A 26,582-nucleotide genomic window follows, 5' to 3' on the forward strand; every position below is an offset into this window, starting at 1 on the left:
AACTATGAGATGTAGACTGGAAACCCTAATAGAAGACACAGAGGAGAACTTTGAAAAAGTGTAATTGGTATCCATCTTTAATGACTCAGAAAGCTCTCAAAATCCATAAAACAAAGATAGATTGCTGCTAAAAACAGCAGCAGCTGCAGAAGCCTATGACATTTTGTAAAAATGACAGTTGTGGTTACAGAAATGTAAACATCTTAATAAGATGGCTAAATAGCAGTATGGACAAGACTGAAGACTAAATTGGCAGTTTGAGAGATCAAGCCATTGGATCTGTCTAAAACCTAGTATGAAAGGTCAAAATGATAAAACTTCTGAAATGAAATTTCAGATAAGGAGGATCAAGTTAGGAGAGCTACTATCTGAGTAAAAGAAATCCAGAAGACAAGGAGGGTGAGGAAGAAATGTTAAAAAGTAATGGGAAAAAACACAAAAATTTTCCAAAGTTGATGAAAATCTTAGACCTTCAGATAGCAGAGCTCTAGACCTATCATGGTTATATTTTGGAACTCCAGTCGTAGAAGTGCAAAGAAATTCCTATAGGCTTTCAAAGAGAGGGAAAAATGAGGTTACCCATAAAGCAACTGTGATCCTGTGGGCATCAGACTTCTCATCTGCTACTTGGAGAAAAAAAAAAAGGAAAAGGTATACAAAGTGTTATAAAGAAAGTATTTTGAATTAAGAATTATTATTATTTTTAAATATTTATTTATTTATTTATTTGGCTGCACCAAATCTTAGTTGCAGTATGTGAGGTCTAGCTCACTGACAAGGAATCAAACCTGGGCCCCCTGCCTTGGGAGCACTGAATCTTAGTCACTGGACCACCAGGGAAGTCCTGAATTAAGAGTTCTTTATAGAGCTAAGCTATGGCTTGGCAATCAAGGCAAAAGAATCATCCAGACTAAAAGTTTGTCAAAAATACCTATATAGTAAGTAATGTATTCCAGGGTATTAGGAAGATATGTGGTAGAAGAAACAGCGGTAAAAGGAGAACTCAGTAAACTAAGTTAACTTTTCAGTAAACATTCAGTAAACATAAATACTGTTATATGTAAATCATAAAACAGAAGAGGTAAACTATTTGGAAGACAAAATCTATACTCATTTCAGCCACACTTGGGAATTAAAAACAAAAGCAAGCTAAAGGTCTTGTCTTAGAGTGGTGGAAAAGCCATAGAGAAGAGAAATCAGTATCCTCATTAAAGTCTAAAATGCCTGTTATTTGTTTGGTGTCTGTGCTAAACTACTGGAGATGAAAATAAGACCTTGTTGTGGCCTTTATGGTGTTGATAGTGTACTGGAGAGTTAAGACACTGTACAAGAAGTAATAGCAAACTGGAAATTTTACTAGCAATTTTTGGAAGGGCTGAAAAATATTATCGGTGTGAATATCTGTAGATAGTCTCTCCTGCTTCTGCTTGCAGTTGAACCTACTTCTGGTTCTAATACTCAACTGGTAGAAGTACAAAGAAGGGATGAAAGAAGATGAGTTGCTGTTGTTTTAAATCAAGCCTGAAAAAAAAAAAAATAAATCAAGCCTGTGTGTCACGTTAGACTTTGATCTGCAACCTTTTGAGGACTTATTTGACAAGATTAACAGTGGTCTTTGAAAACATAAGATGTCTTTTTTGTAACACCTTTGCAAATTTGTCATGAGTAGTAGGGATATATATCTCCCTCTCTGTCCTGTCGGGTTGGGACTGACTGAAACAATAGAGTTTTTGAATCTACAAGGCTACCAGTAAGCCTTGAATCTCTGATGACTCCCCCACCTCCTAGTCTGTGTGTGCTGTGTCCTAAGTCACTTCATTTGTGTCTGACTTTTTGCAACTCTATGGACTGTAACCTGCCAGGCTCCTCTGTCCATGGGATTCTCCAAGCAAGAATACTGGAGTGGGTTGCCATCCCCTCCTCCAGAGGATCTTCCTGATCCAGGGATTGAACCCACATCTCTTATGTCTCCTGCATCTGCAAGCAGGTTCTTTACCGCTGGTGCCACCTGGGAAGCCCCATCCCTCAGTCTAAATCCTTCCAAAAGCCAACTTTGAAGAAGCTTGCAGTTAATCTCTTATTTTAAACAGCCTTTTAACTCTTAACAGTATATTGCTTCCTATTCAGATTTACGCCATGTCTCCAACTAGATTTGAAGCACTATGAGAAAAGAACTGTATTGGAAAATCTGAATCCTTGTGTTGCCTAGCACAGTATTAAGTAGACACTAGCTCGTACTTTTTTTTGAATTGTTCCTGTAGACAGCAGAGAGATGGCCATGATACATCCTGTACTTACTTCTAAGCTGTGATACATTTTATAATTTGACTGTTTGAAAGAGTCCTAAATTTGGAGTCAGGGCAACACAGGAGTAGACACCTCGGATTCCTCCCTGTGTGGCTGTGGAGTCACTCTGTTACCATGGGTAAGTTATATCAATGCTCTGTAAATTAGAATAACAATAAATAGCAATACCACTTTCTTCCTTCCACACAAGGCTGATGTGAGAATTAAATAAGAACTATAGGACAACTTTAGATTAAAAAAAAAAAAACTACAGAAATAAAATGTAGTAGTGTTTTGTTGTAGGTGACTTGCATCTTCCATTTCAGAATATACTTTAATTTTAATCCCTTAGCTTGTTATATTCTTGTCATAAAAAATATCTTTCTTTTTAAGATTGAGAAAATGCTCTCAACTGAAGTTAGGTAAGTCACATGTGAATAGCTGGACTAAACGAATCATGGCACAAACCTAAGTTTTTCCTGATCTGACTTGACTCCTCAATCAAGTACATCATGTCATCATGTACAGATTGTTCTTAGACATTCTAATGTGACCAGAACAAGGCAACTGTCTTTGAAGAAGTTAACTAGCTTCAGTACGGCAGTTGTCCTTGTATCCTGTCCCCAAGTAAATGATGAACAATGCTGATTTATTTTAAAAGATAAAATCATTTGGTTTGGGGCCACTGCCAATTATTATGCTTGGAAGAGTTAAATCCATAAATTCCTAAAATATGCTGTTAGAAGGAAATTAATATCATTGTTCTTTTTTGTTCAATACATGTTAAACAATTGTTGGTTAGTAGTTTTGTCTCTTTTAAGATCACTAACTTGGGGCATACCATACTGGTTGGACAGGATCTCAAATTGTAACTGACTTTTAACGAGTGCTTATAAAAACACATGTGTTGCCTCATGACACTACAGGATTGCTGATTGAGCAGGGCTTTTTGCATTCCAATTGGATTGTACATAGTTGGCCCACGTAGCGCACTACTTAGTTTACCTTTTATTATTTAGGGTTCAGTGTATTGAGAATCTGTGAAGAACAAGGTAGAAAAGTAAATCCTCCTCTTTTAGAACATGGCTTAGCAAAGATAATATTTTCTTTCCTAAATGAATTTTTCTAACTTAGGAATTTTTTGTGGCTTTTAAACAAATGCTATATAATACTGCAAGGTTCCTTAGGAACAAGCCAGCAGGTTTGGCCCTATTTGCAAAACAATATACCAGTGTTAGAATTTGAGTCGAAACAGAGGGCAAAAACGTAGACAAATTTAGCAAAATTTTGTTTTTACTTTTTTTTTCTTTACTATTTAGAAAACCTTGAAAGCTATAGGGGAACACTTTCTTCTTCTAACTTTAATAGAATACCCTCAAATAAAAGGCATCTTTTTATGAGTTCTGCCTCTGCTGTCCTGATTAATTGTGTGACCTCGAGCAAATCTCTTAATTCTCTGAGCCTCAGGTTTCTCATCTGCAAAATGAAGATAATTATGCCTGCCCCTAGCCATAGGAATATTCTAAGAATAGCAGCAGGGAGAATTTTTGTAAAGGATTAGACGTGTGGTTTATAGATTTATGATAGCAGTCTTTTATAACAAATATTTAGTTTGCTATTATTTCTATAATGAAAACCAAAAAAGACCTGTTTTATAGTAAACCACATAGATAAATAACTTTTCCTGAAGCATGCTTTTGTCTAGACACCTGACCAAAGTACAGACATATCTCATAGATATAAAATCACTCAAGGACTTGCGTAAGCAAAAGAACATTGACCAGAACTGTAAACAACCAAGCAGGGAGTTAAATAAGTATAGTAGATTTCTTGAGAAGATAGAAATACACGTATTTAGCTCTGTCTCCTCTAGTTCTGATAGAGACATCCTCTGTTGGAAAAGAATGTATCAGGGTCTTTTTTCCCTGTCCTTCCCCAAAATGCTCCTTACTTTCCTGTTTTAAGTTGTATTATGTTCTGTATTTGATGATGAGAGCAACATGGGGATGTGAATAGTGGTGGGAGAAACAAAAGTTGATAATCACTGATGTAGAAATTACTCAGATTTCCCAGCATGTCCCTAATATTAGATTCCGTAGCTAATTGAGATTTAGTCTGATGTTTAAATTTTATTAATACCTAAGTCAAGTTTAGAACACAGGAAAGAGCGAAGAAGAATTTCCCAGCTTTCAGCATGTTTAGATCTGGCCTAAATTCCAGAAACAGCAATAAAGGCCAGAAACTATTTCTATAAATTCTATTTCTCCTGACCATGAGGAAGTCAGAGTAGAAAACAGATGGTTTCTATACAGTGCCGTAGCAGTGTGAACCATGTCTGAATTAAGAGACTTTAAACATGCAGACTGAGAATTTAGGATAAATTACATTTGGTATGATGTCTTTTGATATTAGACTTTGGAAAAGCTTCTTAAATAATAGGTCTTCTGGATTCTGGATTTGTGTCTCTAACATAGCTTTCCTGTCAGTTCTGAGGCTATTCTGGAGAGTCAGATATTTGATACATTAGTATACAAATAGTCTAGTCAATATTGTATGTTTCAAAGGTTTCTTTTAAGTTACTTGGTTGGAAATCAAAGTGTATCTTCCCAGTATAGAGATGCTCTTGATGGAGAAACTAGAAATCAGACTGAGATTCTAAAAGAGAGACAGTATAGAATGATGGAGCAAAATATAGAATTTGGAGTCAGAAGGTGTGGTCTTGAGCCCTGGTTATATGATTTTGTAGGTATGTAAGTGTAGACATATTGTTAAACCTGTTTGGATTTTTCTCTTTGTCTGTAAAATAGAAATAAAACTGCTTTTCCCCTAATGTCTTGAGGAAATGATATGATTAACTGAATATTGATTAAGATACTATATAAATAATATTAATGTTCTCACTTACAGTAACCAGTAGTGTTTCAACTATAGTAATCAACTTTTTTCCTAAGGAAAAGCAAATCACTTCCTTACTAGTAGTACTCCCAGTAGCAAAGGTAAGGTTGGGAGCATATTCTTCTCTCTGGAAATGTCAACTTGCTTCAGGTGCCTATGGTTCTTAACCTTTGACATGGTTAAGAATCATCTGGGGAGTTGTATAAAATACAGATTTTATCAATCAGTAGATCTTGGGGTTGAGTCTAGGAATCATCATTCTAAACAAGTAGTTCACAGGAGGGAGAAGGAAATGGCAACCCACTCCAGTGTTCTTGCCTGGAGAATCCTGTGGACAGAGGAACCTGGTAGGTTGCTGTCCATGGGGTCACACAGAGTCGGGCACGACTGAAGCAACGCAGCAGCAGCAGCAGCTCACAGGAGATTCTAACGTATGTGGTCTTCAAACCACATGGTCTTCTGTTAATTACCTTCTCCTGTATTTGATACTCAGATTGATATGCTTGTCCTTGTGACTAGCTTTCCAGTGATCATACTTTCCTCATTTGTACATTAGGTCTATCTGAGGAAAGTGGGAGGGGCTGCTCTCACAGGAGGCTATTGTCTGAGCTCTTTTTTGCTCTAGGGCATTCCCCATCACTTTACGACAGGTTCTTGCAGTGTGGTCTATGCAACAGAAACTCCTGAGTTACAAATCACAATCTCAGGGAGTAGTGGGGCCTGGAAATCTGATTTTTAATATGCTTTCGTGTTGGGTCTTATGTACCTTAGAGTTTGAGAATGGACTTAAAAGCCATTTTTCCCTAAAGGCTTGGCTTTGCCCTAATTCTATTCTGGTCATCATTTCTCTAACTACTTACTGAACCTAGATCATTTTTTTGTCTTTATTGTCTCCCATGCCTGTACCCATCTTTCTGTCCCCACTGCTACAGCCAAATTTAGTGTTTTAGTATATTATTTTTCTACTACAGCAGCTTCCTTACAAATCCCCATATTTCCCTCTAGTCCTGTCTTTAACTGCTGCTTAGGATCTTATTCAATCAGATTCCTTTCCTGTTTAGTACTCAAAATTCTTTAGTTGGCAGACATGTTCTCTTATAATTTGGCTCATTCCTTCCATTCTCCTCACACCCTGTTTGTTGTTTGGCTCTTCCTGACTGCTCGCAGTTTCCCCAAAGGGCCGTATACTTTCTCATACTTCATGTGTCCTTCCCTTGCAGTGGCCCTTGGCCTTTGTAGAGGACAGTCCCAAAGCACCCTTTGTCTATCCCTGTTTTAGTCTCCACACTGCCAAAGCCATCTCTCTGTTTCACTGCTTACTAGCTCAAGGATAAAGACTTTACTTCTCTATTGTACCCCTATATCTAATATATTCCTGGCCATTATAGGCCTTGTGTACGTCTTTTGAATTGAATGAGATGGAAAATACTACACGGGATTTTGGAGGGTTGTTTGGATCACAAACCTGTATTTGAATGAAGAATTGAACTTCGACATGCAAGTGTGGTGCACAAGGACTGGCAGAGCAAAGCCACAGGAGGAGGCAGATTGTGGTGTCTGCCAGATTTGTTTACTTGGGAGTGCCCAAATACATAGGCAAGAAAGACAGGTGATAGGACCAGAAAGGAAAGTAGAGATCATATTGTGGTGAGGCCTCAATTTCAGTCTTAGGAGTGCCTTAAGGAATGTAAATTTCTGACCAGAGGAGGCATATGGACGGATAGATGTCTGTTAGACATAACTGTTGACAGCTTGGTCTCCATTTATCTTTTTTAGTTTCTAATCCATCTTCCATTTGGGAGGCTGCTTTAGCAGTACAGATAGAAATGGGGACCTGATATACAGAAGTAGGAGGGATATAAAGTAGAAGACAAAGTTGGGGACATTGTGGAAAAATTAGTTTTGTCAATATTGGCATTTTAGTAGGAGAGGGAGGAGGAGTCAAAGGTGACCTGAGATTTTATACCTGAGACTACAAGAAGAGTTTAAGATGATGTTGGGACAAATGAGAAACAGATTTTACTGCTAAGGTAGTGATTGTGATTCAGTCTGTGGATTTGAGGTGTTTCAGTGATTTCCATGAGGAGGAAAATGGATGTCCTTCATGCAGTCTGGTATATCAGGACCTCCAGAGAAGCTTTAGGATTGTGCATTGTTTTAGAAGTAATCTTCATTGAGCTCATTACTGAAGCTGTACTTCTAGGTTATGTTGACCATGAGTGAAGAATATGGAAGGGATTCCCTAGTGGCTTAGACAGTAAAGAATCTGCAGTGCAGGAGACCCAGGTTCAATCCTGGATCAGGAAGATCCGCTGGAGAAGGGAATGGCTACTCACCCTACTATTCTTGCTTGGAGAATTCCATAGACAGAGGAGCCTGGCAGGCTACAGTCCATGAGGTCGCAAAGAGTTGGACATGACTAAGTAACACACACACAGACACACACACACACACACACAGTGTGGAAAGAAAGGAGCACTTCACAGACACCTAAGTTGAAGAAGAGACAGACACAGGGAAGGCAGGTCAATGACTGAGTTGATGACTAAATATTGAGGAATGGATCATTTTACGGGGTAATCAGAGGAAGAAGTATTAGCAAAGGATCTTGAGAAGGAGCAAATGAAGTTTGAAGCACAATCCTACTTTGTAAGGTGAGTCTTTTTTTCAGGAAAGACAAAAATTATTCCTGGATAAAACCATTGACGTTTTGACCATTTACAGCAAAATTTTGAGAGAAAAAACTTACCTCCCATAAAACTACTCTGACAATAAAGCTATTTCCACTTTAGATAAGTTATTTTTGGGTTATTTATTTAATAAAGTCCTGTAGTTAATAATGAAGATGGCTTAAAGATAATTAAATGTACATTATCTTAAAATACTAAATTCCCAATGTTTCAATTTTTGTAGGGCAAAATTTCTCTTGTCCTCTGGAGATTATTCTATCTTCTACTTATAATTTGTTCTTAGTGTAGCATTGTGAGTCCTTCTATAAAAATTTTTTTTAAACATTCATAACATATCCTCCTGAATTGTGCCTTTTAGTACAATATGGAGAGAATTAAAAATCTTTATACCAGAGTACTCTTTGTTCCATCTGACCACACCTTTTAAAAGACGTGATTGGTTTATCAGTGCAATAATTTGGTTGTTCAAATCCTTCAGAAATATTTGCTTGTTAAAATTCACAGCACCAACTTATTTTAATTTTTACTTTAAATGAGTGAAATATACTTTGGAAAACAGAAATGGCTTTCTTAATAGGTTTTGCTACTGCCAGAAGATACTGCAATAGCATGTTTCTGCCTGTAGGCAGGTGTGGCTCCATTTAAGTGTCTGTCTGCAGTAAGCTTGTTGGTGAGAATCTGAGTAGTTTGCATGGCTGCTGAAATAAATCAGTAGGTAGTTTGTACATAGACCCTCTCTGTAAAATTATAACAGACAATAGCTCTACCCACTTTTTGAGAGAATAGTCCTCTGTTTAGGATGATCAGAGCCCATTTTATATTCAGTCTTTGGATGAAAATGCAATTGTTTGTTTTTGCAGATGTCTTTTGTTATAGGTTTCAGCAGTTAAAAAAAAAAAAAAAGTGAGCGAGGGAATCCAATATTGTTTCTTGACTAAAAAAGCTAATATTGTAAATATGTTGAACAAGAGGAGAAATTGAGTATTTTTAGTATATATTTTCAATTCTCTGGTTGGTATTGGTGTTTTAAGGGCTTAGATAAATATAGTGTGAAGGAGACGAAGATGGACTAGACTTCAGGGTGAAAAAATAATTATTTTAGCGTATAGTAAAAATATACCTCTTTATCCCCTAGGTATCTCTTAATTGGAATTTTATATTGTGAAAAATCAAATATTGGTAACTGAAATGTTTATGTATTTGATGTCCATATGTATTTATATCAAATATTTTAGAATTTTAAAGTTATAGTTAGTTTATAAATGTTGAGAGCTAATCTTTTTAGTTACATTGAACCAGTATAGTTTCTTAAAAGGATGTAAGCCTGTAGTAACTTTGGTTTTCTATTTTTCCTTAAATGACAAACGAATTTTATTCCTAGAACTCACTTCAAAAGTATTTCTGGTCTATTTATATGACTAGCTCATTTTGTGAAATAATAAAATACATAAAAATAGTAAGACTCAGTAACTTGTCCAAATAAGGTATTTCTGAGAGTAATAAACGTTCAAACTATTGCTTCTTATCACACTGAAATAGTTCATATGTTTGAAAGTTTTAAGTGACTAGAAGTCAGTATTAATATTTTGGATCATAAAGTAGTGTTCTATCTCTAGTAATGGTGGTATTGTTGATTATAGCAGGGATTTTTTTTTTTCTTGCCTGAGCCACACAGTTGTGGGGTCTTAGTCCCTGACCAGGGATTGAACCCAGGCCCATGGCAGTGAAAGTGCTGAGTCCTAACCACTGATCCACCAGGGAATTCCTGGCAAGAAGGATTTTTAATTCTCTTTTTTGAAAAGAAAAGTGGCAGTGTCTCCTGTTCTTTTTAAAAATTTATCTGCCAGGATAAGAAAACAAAGCAAATTTTTATTGACAGTACTAGGAAATATTTGCTTTAATGTCCAAATAATTATGTACTGCACTTAATTTAAGAAGGGAACAGTTATTCTTTACCATGAGTTTTCACCTCTGGTAAAATTCCTATTATTTTTACTCTTTTATTGAAATGTGATCAGAAGTTGTTATGTGTAAATATAATGTGATGAGAATTTGCATGTTATTAGAAGTTTTCTGATATTTATAACATAATACATTGAAAACCATATGTATTCAGTCAGAAGTTGTAAATAAACAAACTATCAGAAAATAGGTTAAGTGAAAGTATTACACTGAAGGAATATAATATACAGTCAATAAAAACATGTTTTAAAAATATATATACTAATATGAAAAAAATTGATGAGAAGTTATAAAACACCATATACATAAAAATACAAATTTCTATAAATATATATGCTTGAAATGCTGAAAAGTATAGAATCTCTGAAGGATAAGATTTATCCTCTTTTTAATTTTTATGAAAATTTCTATAACTGAATATTTATATATAGATGCTCATATAGTTTTAAATCTTAAAACTGCAGTAAAGTTATTTTTCATCCACAAAAGTAATAAATTCTTGGCATAAGAAATTTATATAATAGAGTATACCATTGTTCATACACAGTGGGAAAAAAGTATTAAAGGGAAAAGACTAGTTGCAAAACCAAGTGGTAAGGAGATGAACAAAATTTACAGACTGCTGGACAGAATACAAAAAAGGAGATTTCTATGTGAAGTTTGAACTTTGTCTTTTCCCTTGCCCCATTCATATTTAGTGAGTGATAAATTCTATTTCCTAAAGTGTTATGTAATATAATAAACCAAAGGCCAGCTGTAAGTATAAGTAATTTAATTTCATCTAGTTAGGATAACATTTTTCTCAGTTTGTGACCAAAAAACCGCTTTTAAACATATAATTGTACTTATGATTATTTAAAAATAAGGACTTGAGCGTATTCTACAGGATTTGTTTTTTTATTTCTGGCTGCATTGGGTCTCCGGTTCAGGGTGCGGGCTTTCTGTAGATGTGGGGAGCAGGGGCCTGCTCTCTGGTTGGTGCGTGGGCTCCTTGAAGTGGCTTCTCTTGGGGAACGTAGGCTGTAGGGTTCTCAGGCTTCAGTGCTTGCAGCTCATGGGCTCCAGTAGTTGTGCTGCACAGGCTCTGTTGCTCCTTGGCATGTGGGATCCTCCCAGACCAGGTTTTGAATCTGTGCCCCTTGCGTTTGCAGGCATATTTTTAACCACTGGACCATTAGGGAAGCCCCTACAAGATTTTTAATAGTCCAGTGTTCTTCTAACATATATAAGATCTTTACTTATATTTTAAGTCCCTTTAACCCTTGTACCTGAATCCTCTAGCAACTGAACTAAACACTGAAGCCAGACAAAGATATTATTAAATAAACAACTGTGGGCCAGTATTCCTTATTGAACATAAACACAAAAATCTTCAGGGAAAATTAGCATGTTGTATTCATCAATAAATAAAAAAGATAATACACCTCAGACAAGTGAGGTTTATCCCAGGAATGCATTGTTGATGGATTGGAATATTTAATATTGTTAAGATGTCACTTCTCCCCCAAATTTATTTATAGTTTCAATATAATCCTGAGTGCAATCATCACAGGCTTTTTGTTGTTGTTGCTGAAATTAACAAATTGATGTTAAACTGTATACAGTAAAGCAAAGGAAGTAGAATAGCTAGATAGTTTTGAAAAAGAATAAATTTAGGGGATGCACAGCATTGATTTCAAGACCTTAAAGCTCCAGTAATCAAGACAGGGCAGTACTGAAGAAAAAGTAAACATGGTTTAATATGATAGAATATTGAGTCCAAAATAGACACACATATTTAACTTTTGAGAAAGATAAATATACAAATCAGTGATGCTAGAAATTGGACACCCATAGATAATTTATAAAGAACCTCCTACCACTATTTTGTACCATGTACAAAAATGAACTCAAAATAGATCATAGACTAAATGTAAAGCCGAAAATTACTGAACTTCCAGAAGAAAACATAGATGAAAATCATGATTCTTCAAAGACTTCTTAGATTTGACATTAAAAGCATTGTCCATAAGAGAAAAAAACAAAAAAAATTGTCCTTCATTGAAATTGAAAAGGTTTTCTCTTAGAAAAACATTGTTAAGATAATGAAAATAAAAACATATAAAGCAAGCAATGAGTTAAATTACACCAAGATAAAACAATCTGACAAATATAGAATGTGGAGTATTCCCGAAGATAACATGCCTGGTATTTTCAAAAACGTCAGTGTATAACTGACTCACTTTGCTGTATACCTGAAACTTACACAACATTGTAAGTCAACTATATTCCAATAAAAATTTTTTAAAAGATAATTGAAAAAAAAAAATCAGTGTAGAGGATAAAAGAGGGAGATACCGCTAGACCAAAAGAGAGAGAACAAACTGAACTTGAGTACTGATTGGGGTGTAGGGTGGTGAGGGATCATTGAAGAAATTTCAATGTAGACTGGCTACATTCAATGGTATTAGTGACTTTTCGTTTTTCTGAGGTGTGGTTTTCTGTATTGTGGTTAAGTAGGACAGAGTCTTATTTCTAGGATATATATGACTGAGAGGTGAAGAATCTTGATACTTGCAATCACCGACTCAGTGAACATGGGTTTGGGTGGACTCCGGGAGTTGGTGATGGACAGGGAGGCCTGGCGTGCTGCGGTTGACGGGGTCACAAAGAGTTGGACACGACTGAGCGACTGAACTGAACTGAACACATGAAAAGTGAATAGGTAAGATGGAAAGTGTTAACAGTTGTCTCTAGATAACATATGTGATTATGTGTTAGTATTGTTTTAATTTTTTCTGCATGTTTGAATTCTTTTGTAATAGAGATGAGTGTTTTTAGAACTCATTTGGGAGGACGTATTCTTTGAAGATGGCCTTATGATTTGCAGTGCATTTCTATAGATCTTATGAATATCAGATATCTGTATTTACATTGCATACCTGAAAAATACTTGTAAAGAACCCGCCTGCAATGTGGGAGACCTGGGTTCAATCCCTGGGTTGGGAAGATCCCCTGGAGAAGGGAACAGCTACCCATGGCAGTATTCTGTCCTAGAGAATTCCATGGACTATATAGTCCATGGGGTCCCAAAGAGTTGGGCATGCCTGAGTGACTTCAATTTCACTTTTACCTGAAAATAACTTTTTACTAGACTGCACTATATAACACTGTCTACTTGAGAACTAGGATAGAAAACAGCTCTGTGAAATGCTTTGTAGTGTAAGGATGTTTTTTGAGAGCATTGTTTACTATGTCGTATGGCATCGTTTCTGGGAAAATGAAACTTCAGGTTTTAATAATAAGAAAAGATGTGCTGCTTCTGATAAACTGGATTTTTGGCATGTTACAGATCTTGAGTCAGGTAAGTGAGCAGAACATTTTTTTGGCTACTAGAGAACTCACATCTCACTTGTGGCCTATACCTAGCAGGTGCACTTTTCAGCTGTACTTCTGGTTGCTCTGTGATTTTCCTTCCCAACTCTAGTTTTTCCCTTAATCTGATTCCCTCATCTATTTTTTGGTTATATTTATTTTGTAAGATACTTTATGTCCCACAATATTCTAGCCATATTAAAAGGATTTAAGAAAATACAGCTAATGATTTGGAAGTCACAGCCCCCATTACTGATTTTCACACTTATTATTAATAGTCATATAATATCTTGCTCCTAATTTCAGAGATCCTTTATCCTCTAACCAAATTTAGAATAAAAGGAGTATTACTAGAAAATTAAAAAATGGATACTTTTAAGTATAATTAAATATGGAGTAACAGGGTTGTAGCTATATTGGCAGCAAATACCTAATTTTGGTGTAAGGCAGGGGAGAGAACGAGGTCATTCTGTTCCATGGAAATGGAAATTCAGCTGCAGTTAGAATTGGCATTTTTCTTGAGAATTTCATTTTTTAATTTCTTTTTTTTCCAACTAATGAAGGGAAGTAAATGTGCCATTGTTTTATCTATAGCATTTCTGAAAGGATTATGACGTGCAAAAAATCCTAATGAAAATTATATTAGTTGCTCTTGAGTGATAATTCGAATTCTTCTCCTTCATACACAATAGTATCTCCCTTCTATTAAATGATACTTTATATTTTATAAAATATTCTTCAGCATCAGCATATTGATACAGATGTTATATTTACAATTTGCTCTTGCTGCCTTCTTGGGAGTTGAAGTCTTCCATTACCACTGATGCATCGTTGGACAGCAGAATGTTTAAAACAACACTATAAAATATGCTGTATGAATTAATAATGGCTAAGACGGTTTTTAGGACTTTATATATATGACGTAGGAGTGTCCTCTGATACATAAGTTTATGATGTTTATTCTAACTTGAAAAGAAGTATTCATTGATAAAGAAGGTTTTCTTTTTTTACCTATGATTCTTTATTTTTTATTTTATTTTTTTTTACCTATGATTCTTAAGTCCAGTGGAATCTTCCACTGGTGATTTTTTTTTCTTTTAAAGATCTGAGAAGTAGCTTGTTAAACTAAATTCTCTTTAAAGGCTTTTGTCCTTAGAAAACTAAGTTTTGATTTTATATTTGAACATGCTTAAATCTTAACCTTAGTAACCTATTATTTTCTACCATAAGGGACATGCTAAAATGAATTGCCAAAATGGGCAGGGTTAGTTGTAAACACAGTTGTGAGTAATGTAAGGTTGTCAGCAGCAGCAGCAGCCACCCCCTTTGCTCCAGGCAGAGTGATTCCTTAAAACTAGGATTAAGCTTTCCTCATTTATGTCTCTGGAATTCACTTTTTCTAGTTTGCCAAAATACAGCAAAAACAAGGTACACAGTTTTCTTTCTGTAGCATTTTTAAATGAAAGTATTATTCATTCTCATTTATTCATTCATTTCTTTTCTCAATGATTTCTTAACACATAAAAATCAAGTTTAATTTTGTAGTAGTGCCTGCTGGTCATGTGAATGCTGTACAACATCTCCATTTATACCGCTTCACACGTCACTCACAGGACAAGTTCCCACAAAGACCTGTTTTGTTATACTGTCGATCTGTCGATCCACCCTAAAGAAACCAGTTTCTAAACTATGCACAGCTTTGTAAATCAAGATGAACTGGTCAGAAACTGGATACGAAGCAAGCAAGAAACCAAATAATGCTCGCCAGTTAACAAGTAAAATGTGTTGTATATAATAAAATTGCAGGTAATGAAATGGTGTGCATTCTAAGAATATGCTAGCTAGAAATTTTACATCACATTCATACTATAATCATAGATCGTCATTAGTTTATTTTTTATTATTGTTGGAGTTAGGAAAATATAAGCAGTGCTTTTGGTAAGATATTCTAGGCAACAGAGGGCAGTGAGAATAAAAGATGAAATGTGAACCTTAGTTCTGGGTACTTCTTAGCAAACCCTGTATGCGATAACTAGGTGCCAAGGTTGATAAGAAGAGGAATTTGGTATTAGGCAGATTTCCTTCTTTCTGGCAACAATGAGCCACAGAAAAGAGGGGATATAATGGCATGCAGGATTTATTTTCCCAGGGACTCTCCATCTAGATCAGGAAGAAAAGAAAACCCATACACAATTCATAAGTAATAGAATATGTTTTTTACCACAGAATTAAATTCAAACATAATGTATTCACAGCTCAATTTATGGTTTTTTGAAAATACCCTTGAAATATTTTCTCTTTGAATAAATGTTTTGGCATTATTTTACCCTCTTATTTAGAGCATTAAAAAATATCAAGCGCTACTCAGAAGTTTTTCTCTCAGATGATTTCTAAACATTGTGCTTTTAACTCAGTATTCAAATAACCTTCCAAAGAACCTGCATCTTTTGAGATGCTTTGTTTTTCTCCTTTTGAAAAATTTAAAAAAGAAAAGAAGCAAAGAGAATGAGAACTTAAACTATTCATTATTCCAACAGTAGGCAAAGACCAGGGTTCCACAACCAAAACAAGTTAGAGAATTCTCAAGAGTACTTAGTGAAAATATGTAGTCTAGGTCTTGAGTCAAATGAACTTGTTACAAAATACAAAGCTGTTGCGAGAACACATGGCACATTTAAAAGTTTTCCTTCCTTCTTATTTCCCAACACATTTTGAGAAGAATATTATAAGGAAAAATTTTTTTTTCCTCATAAAGCCCGTTTTCTACCAGTCATATGCACATACTTATCTTCTGTTTTGAAGAAACCAGGTTATCAAGGTAACTTTTCTAAGACATCTTTACATGAGAATACAGAAAGATTAAATTGAATAATTAAACATCTCCTTGCTTCCAGCTGCTTCTCCCTGGCTCTCCTTTCTCAAATTGCTTAGTCTCTGCCCTCCCCTGCAGACTACAATTCGAGATTATCTAAAATCTGTTTAATTTCTCATTTCTCAGTAGTAAAACTTGAGTTGTCAAAACTCAGGCTTAAAATATGATTGGATTTTCTTCTACTTTTTTTGAGATGTAGCTTACATACAGTAAAGTGCATATATCTTAACTACATAGTTTGAATTGTAAAATGAATATGCATCAGAGTCAGTGGGGATGATGTGCTTAAAATACTCCTGCCAGGAAATTAAAAAGTTCTCTAGATGATTCTGAGCTACATCCCGAGTTAAAATCTTTCTTTGCCTTCATAAAGAGCCAAATTGATGATGTACATAAAAACACATAGTACACTGTAAAACGTTATGCAGGTTAAATTTAGGTTGCTATTTAAAAAAAAAAGCTTAAATTTCTCATATGCCTTTTGGGGCTTGTAATGCTGACTCACTAGTGAAATTCTCAATTTGTTTTTCTGTTTCTTTTTAAGAAAATTAATGCAAAACTTCATGATGGAGTATGTCAGCGTTGTAAAGAAGTTCTTGAATGGCGTGTAAAATACAGCAAGTACAAACCATTATCAAAGCCCAAAAAATGGTAAGTTAAGTTCCTTAATTACCTCACCAGTAATATCAGTATCATATTACTTTATTTCCTGATTTTCACAATTGTGTCCAGATAAATATTAGGGGGAATGGAGGAAAACTTTCCATTCTTCCACGTGAACTAGAATTTCATCTTACATGCTGCGTCCTGGCTTGTGAGGGAAACAGATTGAAAAGGTAATTCATCATTCCTTCCCCCTTCTTCGCTGAGTAAATAATACACCATTTTTGTAGCATCCTGTTCAAAAATGAGACTAGGGTTTTTTATTTTGCACAAAATTCTATCTCCCAATGGCAAGATAATGATATTTGCTATTTTATTTACTAAATCAAATAATTTTTACCACAGGGAATCTTTAAAAGCATCTAACCTTTTAATTGGACCCATGAAGATTACTGAAATGGCTTAAATTGAGTATCATGAGTAAATCACTAGATTGATAACTTATAATTTCATTCCTTTGAAATTTTGCGTCTACATGAAAAGACACTGGACTTTGTTTCTCATTTTTCTGTCCTTTACCTTCCTCTGTGATGTTGGGATTCTCTTTTATCAGCTTTATGTATATCCTGATGCTGCCTCCTCACATCCTTTGGCTCAGCTGAGTAAGGGCCATATTGGAGGGTAATTGCTGCCTGAAAGAGAAAACTGATCATTTTAAATATAAGAATTAGCATCAGTATGTGTGATATTGTTTTGACAATTATGAATTTTAATTTGATAATTTATATAGGAGCTATTTGAATGCATTTGTTCATTGTTGCTTTATTTCCCTTTTAGCTATTCAGTAGTGACATCTTCCTTAAATGTATTCTCTCTTCCTTTTTGGGAGGAAATGTTAATTAAAGTTTGGAAAGTTAGCCTAAATAATGAGTATGTTATAACCTTTGCTGTTCATTTATTTTGAAAATTTATGTCAACTTTTTTGTGGGTTTTTAGCTCAAGCTATGGGGTAATTTATTTATTTGAGAAAAACAGCTTTGAATGTTTTAATTTGGGCAATTTAATTTGCTCAAGAGATGCTTCTTTTTAATACTGAATGGTTAAAAACCTCAAGTAAGGATAGACTAACTTCAGGTTTTTAGAATTTTTATTTTTGTATTGCTCTTTCAGAGCAAATTTTAGTATTTATTTTAGGTATAGTTGACCCCTTTTAAAATAGCTCTACATTTTTCTCTCTCCTGTTTTCCAGCCTTTTCTTTGTATTCTCTAGCATTTCTTCCCCAAAGAAAACACATCTAAAGAAAATTTAAAATTTATGCTCATTGGCCCAAATTAGCAATAGGGAAATTTGGCAACTGTTTGTACTATTCAGTGCTAGATTTCCATGAATAAATTAACTCTGTCCCCTACCATCGAAATTAGATGCTGATTCACAATTAACCATGTAGTTTTAGTTAATAGACCTAACACAAAATTGGTAGTTTTTTGAATATTTTCAACAGGTCTTTTAAAAAAATTTTTTATAATACAAAGGTATTTTGAGATTTCATCACCAGTCTCCGTTTTTCTCTTGTAGTACTATTTCCTAAAAGAATTTGAAGTATAGGTAATAAGTATTTATAGAGCCATAGAGTTGTAATAGATTCACGTTATAACAAAGGAAATCATTGAAAAATACTTGTTCCTTACCCATTAACTGTATTTTAATCTCTTTAATTTGTGCTGTGTCCTTTATGTTTATCTTCACTGAATGTGCCAACATGTGAAACATCATATCAATTATACATTTTCCAGATGGTATAACTTGCTGTAGAATTTCTGAACTAAGTGATACATAGCTCTTGAATTTTCACTCTTTTTGTGTATTGCTTATGGTCTTAATATTTTTATGGCTCCAGAAGAATTTGCATACTATAAACCCTAGAAAAACAAATATTTTATTCAAATATAAAGACTCAGTTAAAAATAAAAGGAAAAGGAAACAGTAGCAAGTCTTATGTTTAATTCTGGAGAACTTATAACACAACAACCTAAGAATGATTGAATGTAGACACATGGACCCAAAGGTCAGCAACTCCATCCTGTCTTGGAGTCACTGAAGTTAGGGCAGCTCATGGTGATGCTGCTAGTACTGGTACTATGTGACTCAGAGGCCTTCGAGATGAGAGCTAGAGAGGAGCTGCTGTTCTGTATCACCGTGAAGCAGATGAAGTCAGCCATAGAGTAGCTAACAGTGAGTGCAGAATAAAGGAGATACAATACTGTACAAATACCAAAGTACAGGTAACAAGACTTTAAGCCGGAAGGAAGACCTCTAGTAATAAAGAAGCCCAAACTAATTCGAAACAGTGATAGAGCTCCTGAGAGACTAAGAAACTGCTAGTTAAGACAAGGTCTGAACACGTTATCTAGGAAGTCCACTTGCCTGGCCTAGAGTATCATGAATTTCAGATTACATTAGAATTCTAGATTACATTAGGCATTTTAGAAAGCCTAGCTTTCAAACTCCAAACCCAGATTGAGAGTGTTCTGAAGAGTATAAATCACCTATGTATACTTTGTTGTCTCTGCATATCAAAACTTGACCAATATTATAAGGATTTAAATCCATTGATAAAAAGATGATTAAAGTAGCATAATTTATTTGAAATTTTAAATGTTTTATTCAATCTAATCACTTATAAATTAAATTTGTCCTTTGTTAAGATTTGTATAGGAAGTTTACTTTGACACTATATGTGTCTTTGTGTAAAGATTCCTTTTCCAGCACCCTGAATATTACATTCAGTTAAAATGTTGAGCATTGTTTCGCTTGTCTGTCTCATACCACAGATTATGTAACCCAATGAGGTACATGAAGAAACATTCAGCAGAACATAAAATGTAGGAGGAGAAAGTGCTGTTTATAAGTAACAATTCTTTTAGAATGAAGTAATGTTCTGAATATTGGGAAAATTAAAGCATTTTCTCCCATTTGTTTGGCATGTGAATCATCAAAAACTCTGCACATCTAGCAAATATCCATTGTCTATGAGATCTGATATCAAACGTTAGATTCAAGAAAAAAAAAAGAGTTTGATATCTAAACTCCTCAAACTTCTTTGTTTCATTCATGAGAAGCAAAAATTGTGTGGTGTTTGTAAGTGGCAGAAAATATTTTCATGTTTCTCTTTCACCTTCAGTAAGGTGATGTGCTGCAGGATTTGTATAAGCATGTTCTTTACGACGGTTTCTCCCAGTTACTGGAAACAACCCTGGGCCATCTGAATAGATGTCTGAACTTGAGTTAAAAGAGGAAAGAGTTGAAAACTGTGTATTTGCTAGAGAGATGGGAGGATGGCTGTGAGGGGAAGGGGATAAAATGCCTGTCACCTATTAGTAATGTGTGAACAATGGGATACTGATATAATACTACCCTTTGATAGGATAATTTTAAATGTCATTGAGTATACAAAGCTTTAGGTCTTTATAGAAATAAAGTGAAAGGCTTATAAAGATAATGTTTAGTTTTTAATAGCTTCTCATCTCTGTAAAAGCAATAAGATGAACTGCCATCCTTGTTTTACACTCTGCCCCTTAATCAGAAGTCAGCGTAGTTGTACCAGGATTTCCCTATCATTTTGGCTCATATCTTTTGATTTTAAAGCAAGAAATTGCTACTCCCTGGTGGAGGGCTGTTGTGGTGCTACGACAGACTTCTCCCTTGACACCTGAATAGTATCATCATTATTAAGATTATTATTAGATGTAAGAATTGTGGTTCAGAACAGGACTAAATCTTTTCTGTATAAAACCTCATTTTTCAAGAGGAATTCCCTGGTGGTCCAGTAGTTAGAATTCTGCACTTTCAGTGCCCAGGGCATGGATTCAATCCCTGGTTAAGGAGTTAAGATCCTGTGAGCTGCAAGGCAAGGCCAGGAAAAAAACAAAAAAAACCCCTCATTTTTCAAGTGCCCTGTTTTTAACTTTTGGAAAATAAAAACCCAAAGATAAATTAAAACCATTTGTTACCGTTCCTGGTCGGTCTCAAGCCATTCCTGAACAGTGTAAATAATTTTAGGTGTGGAGCTAAAAGTTACTGGAAAAGCAAGACATCTTAAAAATGTAAAGTGATTTGTATAAGTCTCAAAGTAGGAGTCTTGATATTCTTCACTTAAAACTCATTTATAGACATTTATATTATTTTCCAGGTACTAGAAATACAGATGATTAAAAACTGCCCTTTTCCTCAAGCAATGTAAGGAAATGAACACTTACATATACTCCTTTCTTTTTTTATTCTGGGCTCAGAGGGATTAAATGTCTACCCAAGATAAGAAAGTAAAGCAGATGGAGTTAAGATTCAAATGCAAATTGTCCTATTTCAAAGCCCCATGTTTTTACTCTCCCATAGTGAATTCTCAGTATTTAATTATTCACTTAAAAAGTCCTTTTTCCCTCTTCACCTGAGCCTAATATTAAATTTAATAGAAGTCATCTATGTTGTTTATGGAAGTTTCCAACTTCTGAGTCCAACATATATAGCCCTGCTTTTTTTTTTTTTTTTTTGAAATAACATGTATCTATAGACAATAGATTTTACTTTGAGGTCCTGAAATGCCTACGCTGTTACCTAGAAACTTCTTATGCCTTGTGTTTCAGGTAACCAAGCAACCTTTTTCTCCTGTTAATTTCAAAATGTGGCACGCTAATACCCACATTTGTGTTAAAATCTCTAGCCTGCTTTCTTTTCTCTTTCTACCCATTAAAAAACAAATCACCAGTTTATGTAGTATTAGCTCATGTTTCACATTGTCATGGTATTAGAAGAGAAAGGAGAAGCTAGTATAAAATAGCAACAGGCCACAAACAGATTAGAGTCTGGGAGGGGAGGGTTTTGCCTCCCAGGGAACTTTTGGCGAGGTCTGGAGGTATTTTTGGTTGTCACGACCAGACCATCTGTGAGGGATGCTACTGGTATGTAATAGGTAGAGGCCAGGTATAGGCTTAGCATCCTACAGTGTACAGGACAGCCCCACAACAAAGATACATCCAGCCTGACATGTCAATAGTGTCTTGGTTGTTGTATACAAAATAGATGGATACTCACAGGGCGAGCCACTGAAACTTCATGTATATTTTAGTTCAGTGGTTTTCAGACTTTTCAGCTATAGAATTTTTGAATAAAACAAAAGCTTACCCCAGAGACTATAGAATATGATAGGCCAAAGTGGAACTGTCCTGAATGAAGAGAGGGGAGTCAAGACCTTATAGGCCATAAGAAGAGTGTTGATTGAAAGTAGATTTCATCCTAAAAATATTTCAAGTAAAGAGGAGAACCGGTATAACATATCTTAGAACCACATTGCTGTGGGGATGTCTGGACAAGTAGTTTCAGGACATGTGAGTACTTTATGCCTAAAAACACTGCTACAGAGTCACTCTTCGTGGTCCTCACATTCAGCTATTGTACTCCTTACATGATAATTTTAAAGTGTATTGCCTCTTAATTTTTATCTCCACAGACTGCCCTGGTACAACCCTTATTTCTACATACTTCATTGCATTAAATAAATGCATTGTCCTCTGTCTCACCTCTATTCCCTTGCTCCAGATGAATAAAATAGTGTTTTCAAAAGGTTTACTTCACATAAATATTTGAAGGCCCTTGTGAGGGAAGAGTTGGGTCTCCAGTAGCAGGGAGCTAAGTTTTATAGTTTACTGTTTGTTGTTATATTGGAGCATAGCCAGTTAACAGTGTTGTAATAGTTTCAAGTGGACAGCAAAAGGACTCAGCCATACATATAAATGTATCTGTTCTCTCCCAAATTCCTGTCTGTTCCAGGCTGCCACTTAACACTAAGTAGAGTTCCCTGTGCTATACAGTATTAACTTCTTTATTTTCAAAGGGAAGAAGTATCGTACTCTTAAAGAGTACCACTGCCCTCATTTTCCGAAGAAAGCAAATTAATGCAAAAAGAAAGCACCAGGTATATCCACTAGCTAATGGTTAAATCATGACAGTACCTAGCACTTATTCTTTGGTGCTGAATTATTATATTTGTCCATCAGCTGGCATTTATTACTTGCATTTTTTTCATTGAGCAAACACCATAACATGAATCTGCTTTAACCAATTATAAGCATATTTTAGATAGATAGATTCCATTTGTAAGTATCCCAAGTTGTACTTGCTTTCAGCACTTAGGAACTGAGCATATTATTTAGTTCACCATGAGGTACCTGAAAAATAATGTTTGCAGTATGCAGTGGTCAGTCCAAATTGAGCCCTTATTCCTCCATATAATCTGAATTTATAGTATCTGACTGAAGATCCATTATTTAGGTGGCTGATTCTACAATCCACAAGTTTTAAAACATTTTGCCTTTCCTCTCTTGATGTATTGTAAAACTGAGCACATTTATCAGTTCTTTCTATTCCAGAAGCATAGCTTCTGTTATTAATATAAACCTTTGACAAGTCTCTGAGCCATCATTGGCATAAAGCTATAATGCATGCAAGGAAGAAATAGATTCAGGGGCTTCCTTGGTGGCTCAGTGGTAAAGAATCCACCTGCCAATGCAGGAGACACAGGTTTGATCCCTGGTTGGGGAGGATCCCCACATACCGTGGAGCAACTAAGCCCTTGCACCACAGCTACTGAACCTGTGCTTTAAAGCCTGGGAACTGCAGCTGCCGAGTCCAAGTGCCTCAGCAACTGAAGCCCAAGTGCTCTAGAGCCCAGGAGCCACAATCTGATTGTATAATCAGATTTTCCGCATTTAACCTCTGAAAGCCGAGAAACCTGCCATGGATTTGAAAGATAATTTAGTAAAATTTGTATGTTACTTTGGGGCTTCCCCAGTGGCTTAGTGGTAAAGAATCCACCTGCCCATGCAGGAGACACAGGAGATGTGGGTTTGATCCCTTTGTTTGGAAAATCCCCTGGAGAAGGAAATGACAAGACCCACTCCAGGATTCTTGCCTGGGAAATCCCATGGACAGAGGAGTCTGGCAGTCTGTGAGGTTGCAAAGAGTTGGATACGGTTGAGCAACTGAGCACACACACACATTTGTGTGTGTTAGAAACAAAATTCTCTTCAAGAAGAGTCCATGGTAATGATGAAGGATATTACCACAAGCATAGTTCTTTTCTGACAAAGAAGGGTGATTGCTAGGATAACAGACAAGAAATTTGGTTCAGTTTGCAGTTTTTCTGAATAGCAACTTCACTGTATAAGACACTGTGTTATGTATTACAGAAAATACCAAAATAACTCTCTGATACTAAGAAATTCCCAACCTGTTAGGGGAAGTGGGCCCACATATAACTCATTGAAAGATTGCAGGTGTAAGTGTAAGTAAAAGACAGAGACCCAAAGGATGCAAGTTAAGACTGCTGAGGAGTAATAAAATGAAAACAGGAGAGATAAATCTGGAAAAGGTAGTGGGTGCTGTAAACAGCGGAGAAGAAAATGGCACCCCACTCCAGTACTCTTGCCTGGAAAATCCCATGGACGGAGGAGCCTGGTAGGTTGCAGTTCATGAGGTCACGAAGAGTCTGACAGGACTGAGCGACTTTCCTTTCACTTTTCACTTTCATGCATTGGAGAAGGAAATGGCAACCCACGCCAGTACTCTTGCCTGGAGAATTCCAGGGACGGAGGAGCCTGGTGGACTGCTGTCTATGGGGTCGCACAGAGTCGGACACGACTGAAGTGACTTAGCAGCAGCAGCAGTAGCTGTAAACAGTGTTTACTGGAAACACTATGAGGAAGGCACCAGGGAATGAAGGGAAAATGGACAAGAACCCCCTGTTCTCTCTGATGGATGTGCAGATACTTACAAACTGTCTATATGTCTTGTTTTAGAGTCTACATAAGTGGCCATTTGTTCATTCCTTTGCTCTATTTTGCCTGTCAAAAGAAGATCTGCTTTGCATATACATTTAATGAAGAGAAAACAAGATAGGATTTTGGTTTAGTCGTTGGATTTCTAGCCTTAAAAAGTGTGTTGATTAATATTTCTTTGATTTTTTAATAAAAATAAACATTGTTATATGCTACGAGATGATCTTCTACTTCTGCTTCATTGACTACACCAAAGCCTCTGACTGCAGATCACAGCAAACTGTGGCAAATTCGTAAAGAGATAAGAATATCAGACCACCTAACCTGCCTCCTGAGAAACCTGTTTGCAGATTAAGAAGTAACAGAACCAGACATGGAACAACAGACTGGTTCAAAATTGGGAAAAGATTATGTCAAGTCTGTATATTGTCAGCCTGCTTACTTAACTTATATGTGCAGAGTACATCATGTGAAATGCTGGGCTGGATGAAAATAACAAGCAAGAATCAAGATTCCTGGGAGAAATATCAACAACTTGAGATATGCAGATGATATCACTCTAATGGCAGACAGTGAAGAGGATCTAAAGAGCCTCTTGATGAGGGTAAAAGAGAGTGAAAAAGCTGGCTTAAAACTCAACATTCAGAAAGCTAAGATCATGGCATCTGGTCCCATCACTTCATGGCAAATAGAAGGGGAAAGAATGGAAACAGTGGGAGATTTTATTTTCTTGGGCTCCAAAATCACTGCAGATGTTGACTGCAGCCATGAAATTAAAAGATGCATGCTCCTTGGAAGAAAAGCTGTGACAAACCTAGACAGCTTATTGAAAAGCAGAGACATCACTTTGCCAACAAAGGTCTCTGTAGTCAAAGCTATGGTTTTTCCAGTAGTCATGTGTGTATGTGACAGTTAGACCGTAAAGAAGGCTGAGTGCCGAAGAATTGATGCTTTTGAATTATGGTGCTGGAGAAGACTCTTGAGAGTCCCTTGGACAGCAAGGAGATCAAACCAGTCAATCCTAAAGGAAATCAACCCTGAGTATTCATTGGAAGGAATGATGCTGAAACTGAAACTCCAGTATTTGGCTACCTGGTGCGAAGAACCGACTCGTTGGAAAAAACCTTGATACTGAGAAAGGCTGAAGGCAGGAGAAGGAGGCAGGAGAAGGGGGCAGCAGAGGGTGAGATGGTTGAATAGCATCACTGACTCAATGGACATGAGTTTGAGCAAACTCCGGAAGATAGTGACAGGAAAGTCTGTCTGGTGTGCTGCAGTGCATGGGGTTGCAAAGAGTCAGACACAACTCAACGAGTGAACAACAAGATGATCAGTCCCTCCATATATACCAGTGTATGACAAGGAATTATATACATATGTGTATATGTGTGTGTATGTGTGTGTGTGTGTATATATATATATTTATATATATACAGACATATATATGTAGTATTTATGTATATACACACACATACAGAGTGTGAGCTTAACCTCTTTGTTTTAGCTCTTCAGCTCCAGCATTGCTTATAATAGTTTGAGGCTCTTATAATAGTTTGGTTAATCAGTAATTTGAGAGTTGTGTCACCACATTCCAAGAGTATTAAAATGTCCTAGAGTGGAATTTTAGTCACAGGCCATTCTACGTCATATCATAGTACAGTGACTGTAAACCCTGGCTTTATTACTGCCCAGGTCTTTAGTCCATTAGACTAAAGCCATTAAGCTTTAGTCCTCCTTATTAAGGAGAGTTTTTAGTACTGTCATCACTTGTGCACCTGTGCAAAAAGCCTACTTTTTGACATTAATATTGATTGATACAGCAAGCTTTGATTTTAAATTGCCTGCTCCAAGTAATAGTTTTGAGAAGTAATTTCCATTTTATCTTTTTTCTAAACTACTGTTGGCCGGAGGTGAATATTTTGTACTCTTTTAAGAATTATTCTAAGTCAAATCCACTGCAACAAGAAGAAGTAATAAAATATCTCCACTTATTTCAAATACATTAACTATGAAGAGAATTAAACTTCTTCTACTCAAAGTTCTTGAAATCTGTAGACATTGTTTCCTTAAAAACATTTCTTAAGTAGCAC

At 35.9% G+C, this 26,582-nt stretch overlaps 1 protein-coding gene across 1 annotated transcript in view; it reads left to right on the forward strand.

The window, feature by feature from the left end:
* The window catches only part of CUNH9orf85 (chromosome unknown C9orf85 homolog), a 63,306-nt gene that overhangs the window by 15,920 nt on the left and 20,804 nt on the right, over positions 1 to 26,582 (forward strand). The window contains exon 2 of the mRNA XM_040253009.1: positions 16,604 to 16,710. Coding sequence (XP_040108943.1) covers positions 16,604 to 16,710 — 107 coding nt within the window. The remainder of the gene's footprint in view (positions 1 to 16,603; positions 16,711 to 26,582) is intronic.

Source organism: Oryx dammah, unplaced genomic scaffold (genome assembly GCF_014754425.2).
Source record: "Oryx dammah isolate SB20612 unplaced genomic scaffold, SCBI_Odam_1.1 HiC_scaffold_1, whole genome shotgun sequence".
Lineage (NCBI taxonomy): Eukaryota > Metazoa > Chordata > Mammalia > Artiodactyla > Bovidae > Oryx > Oryx dammah.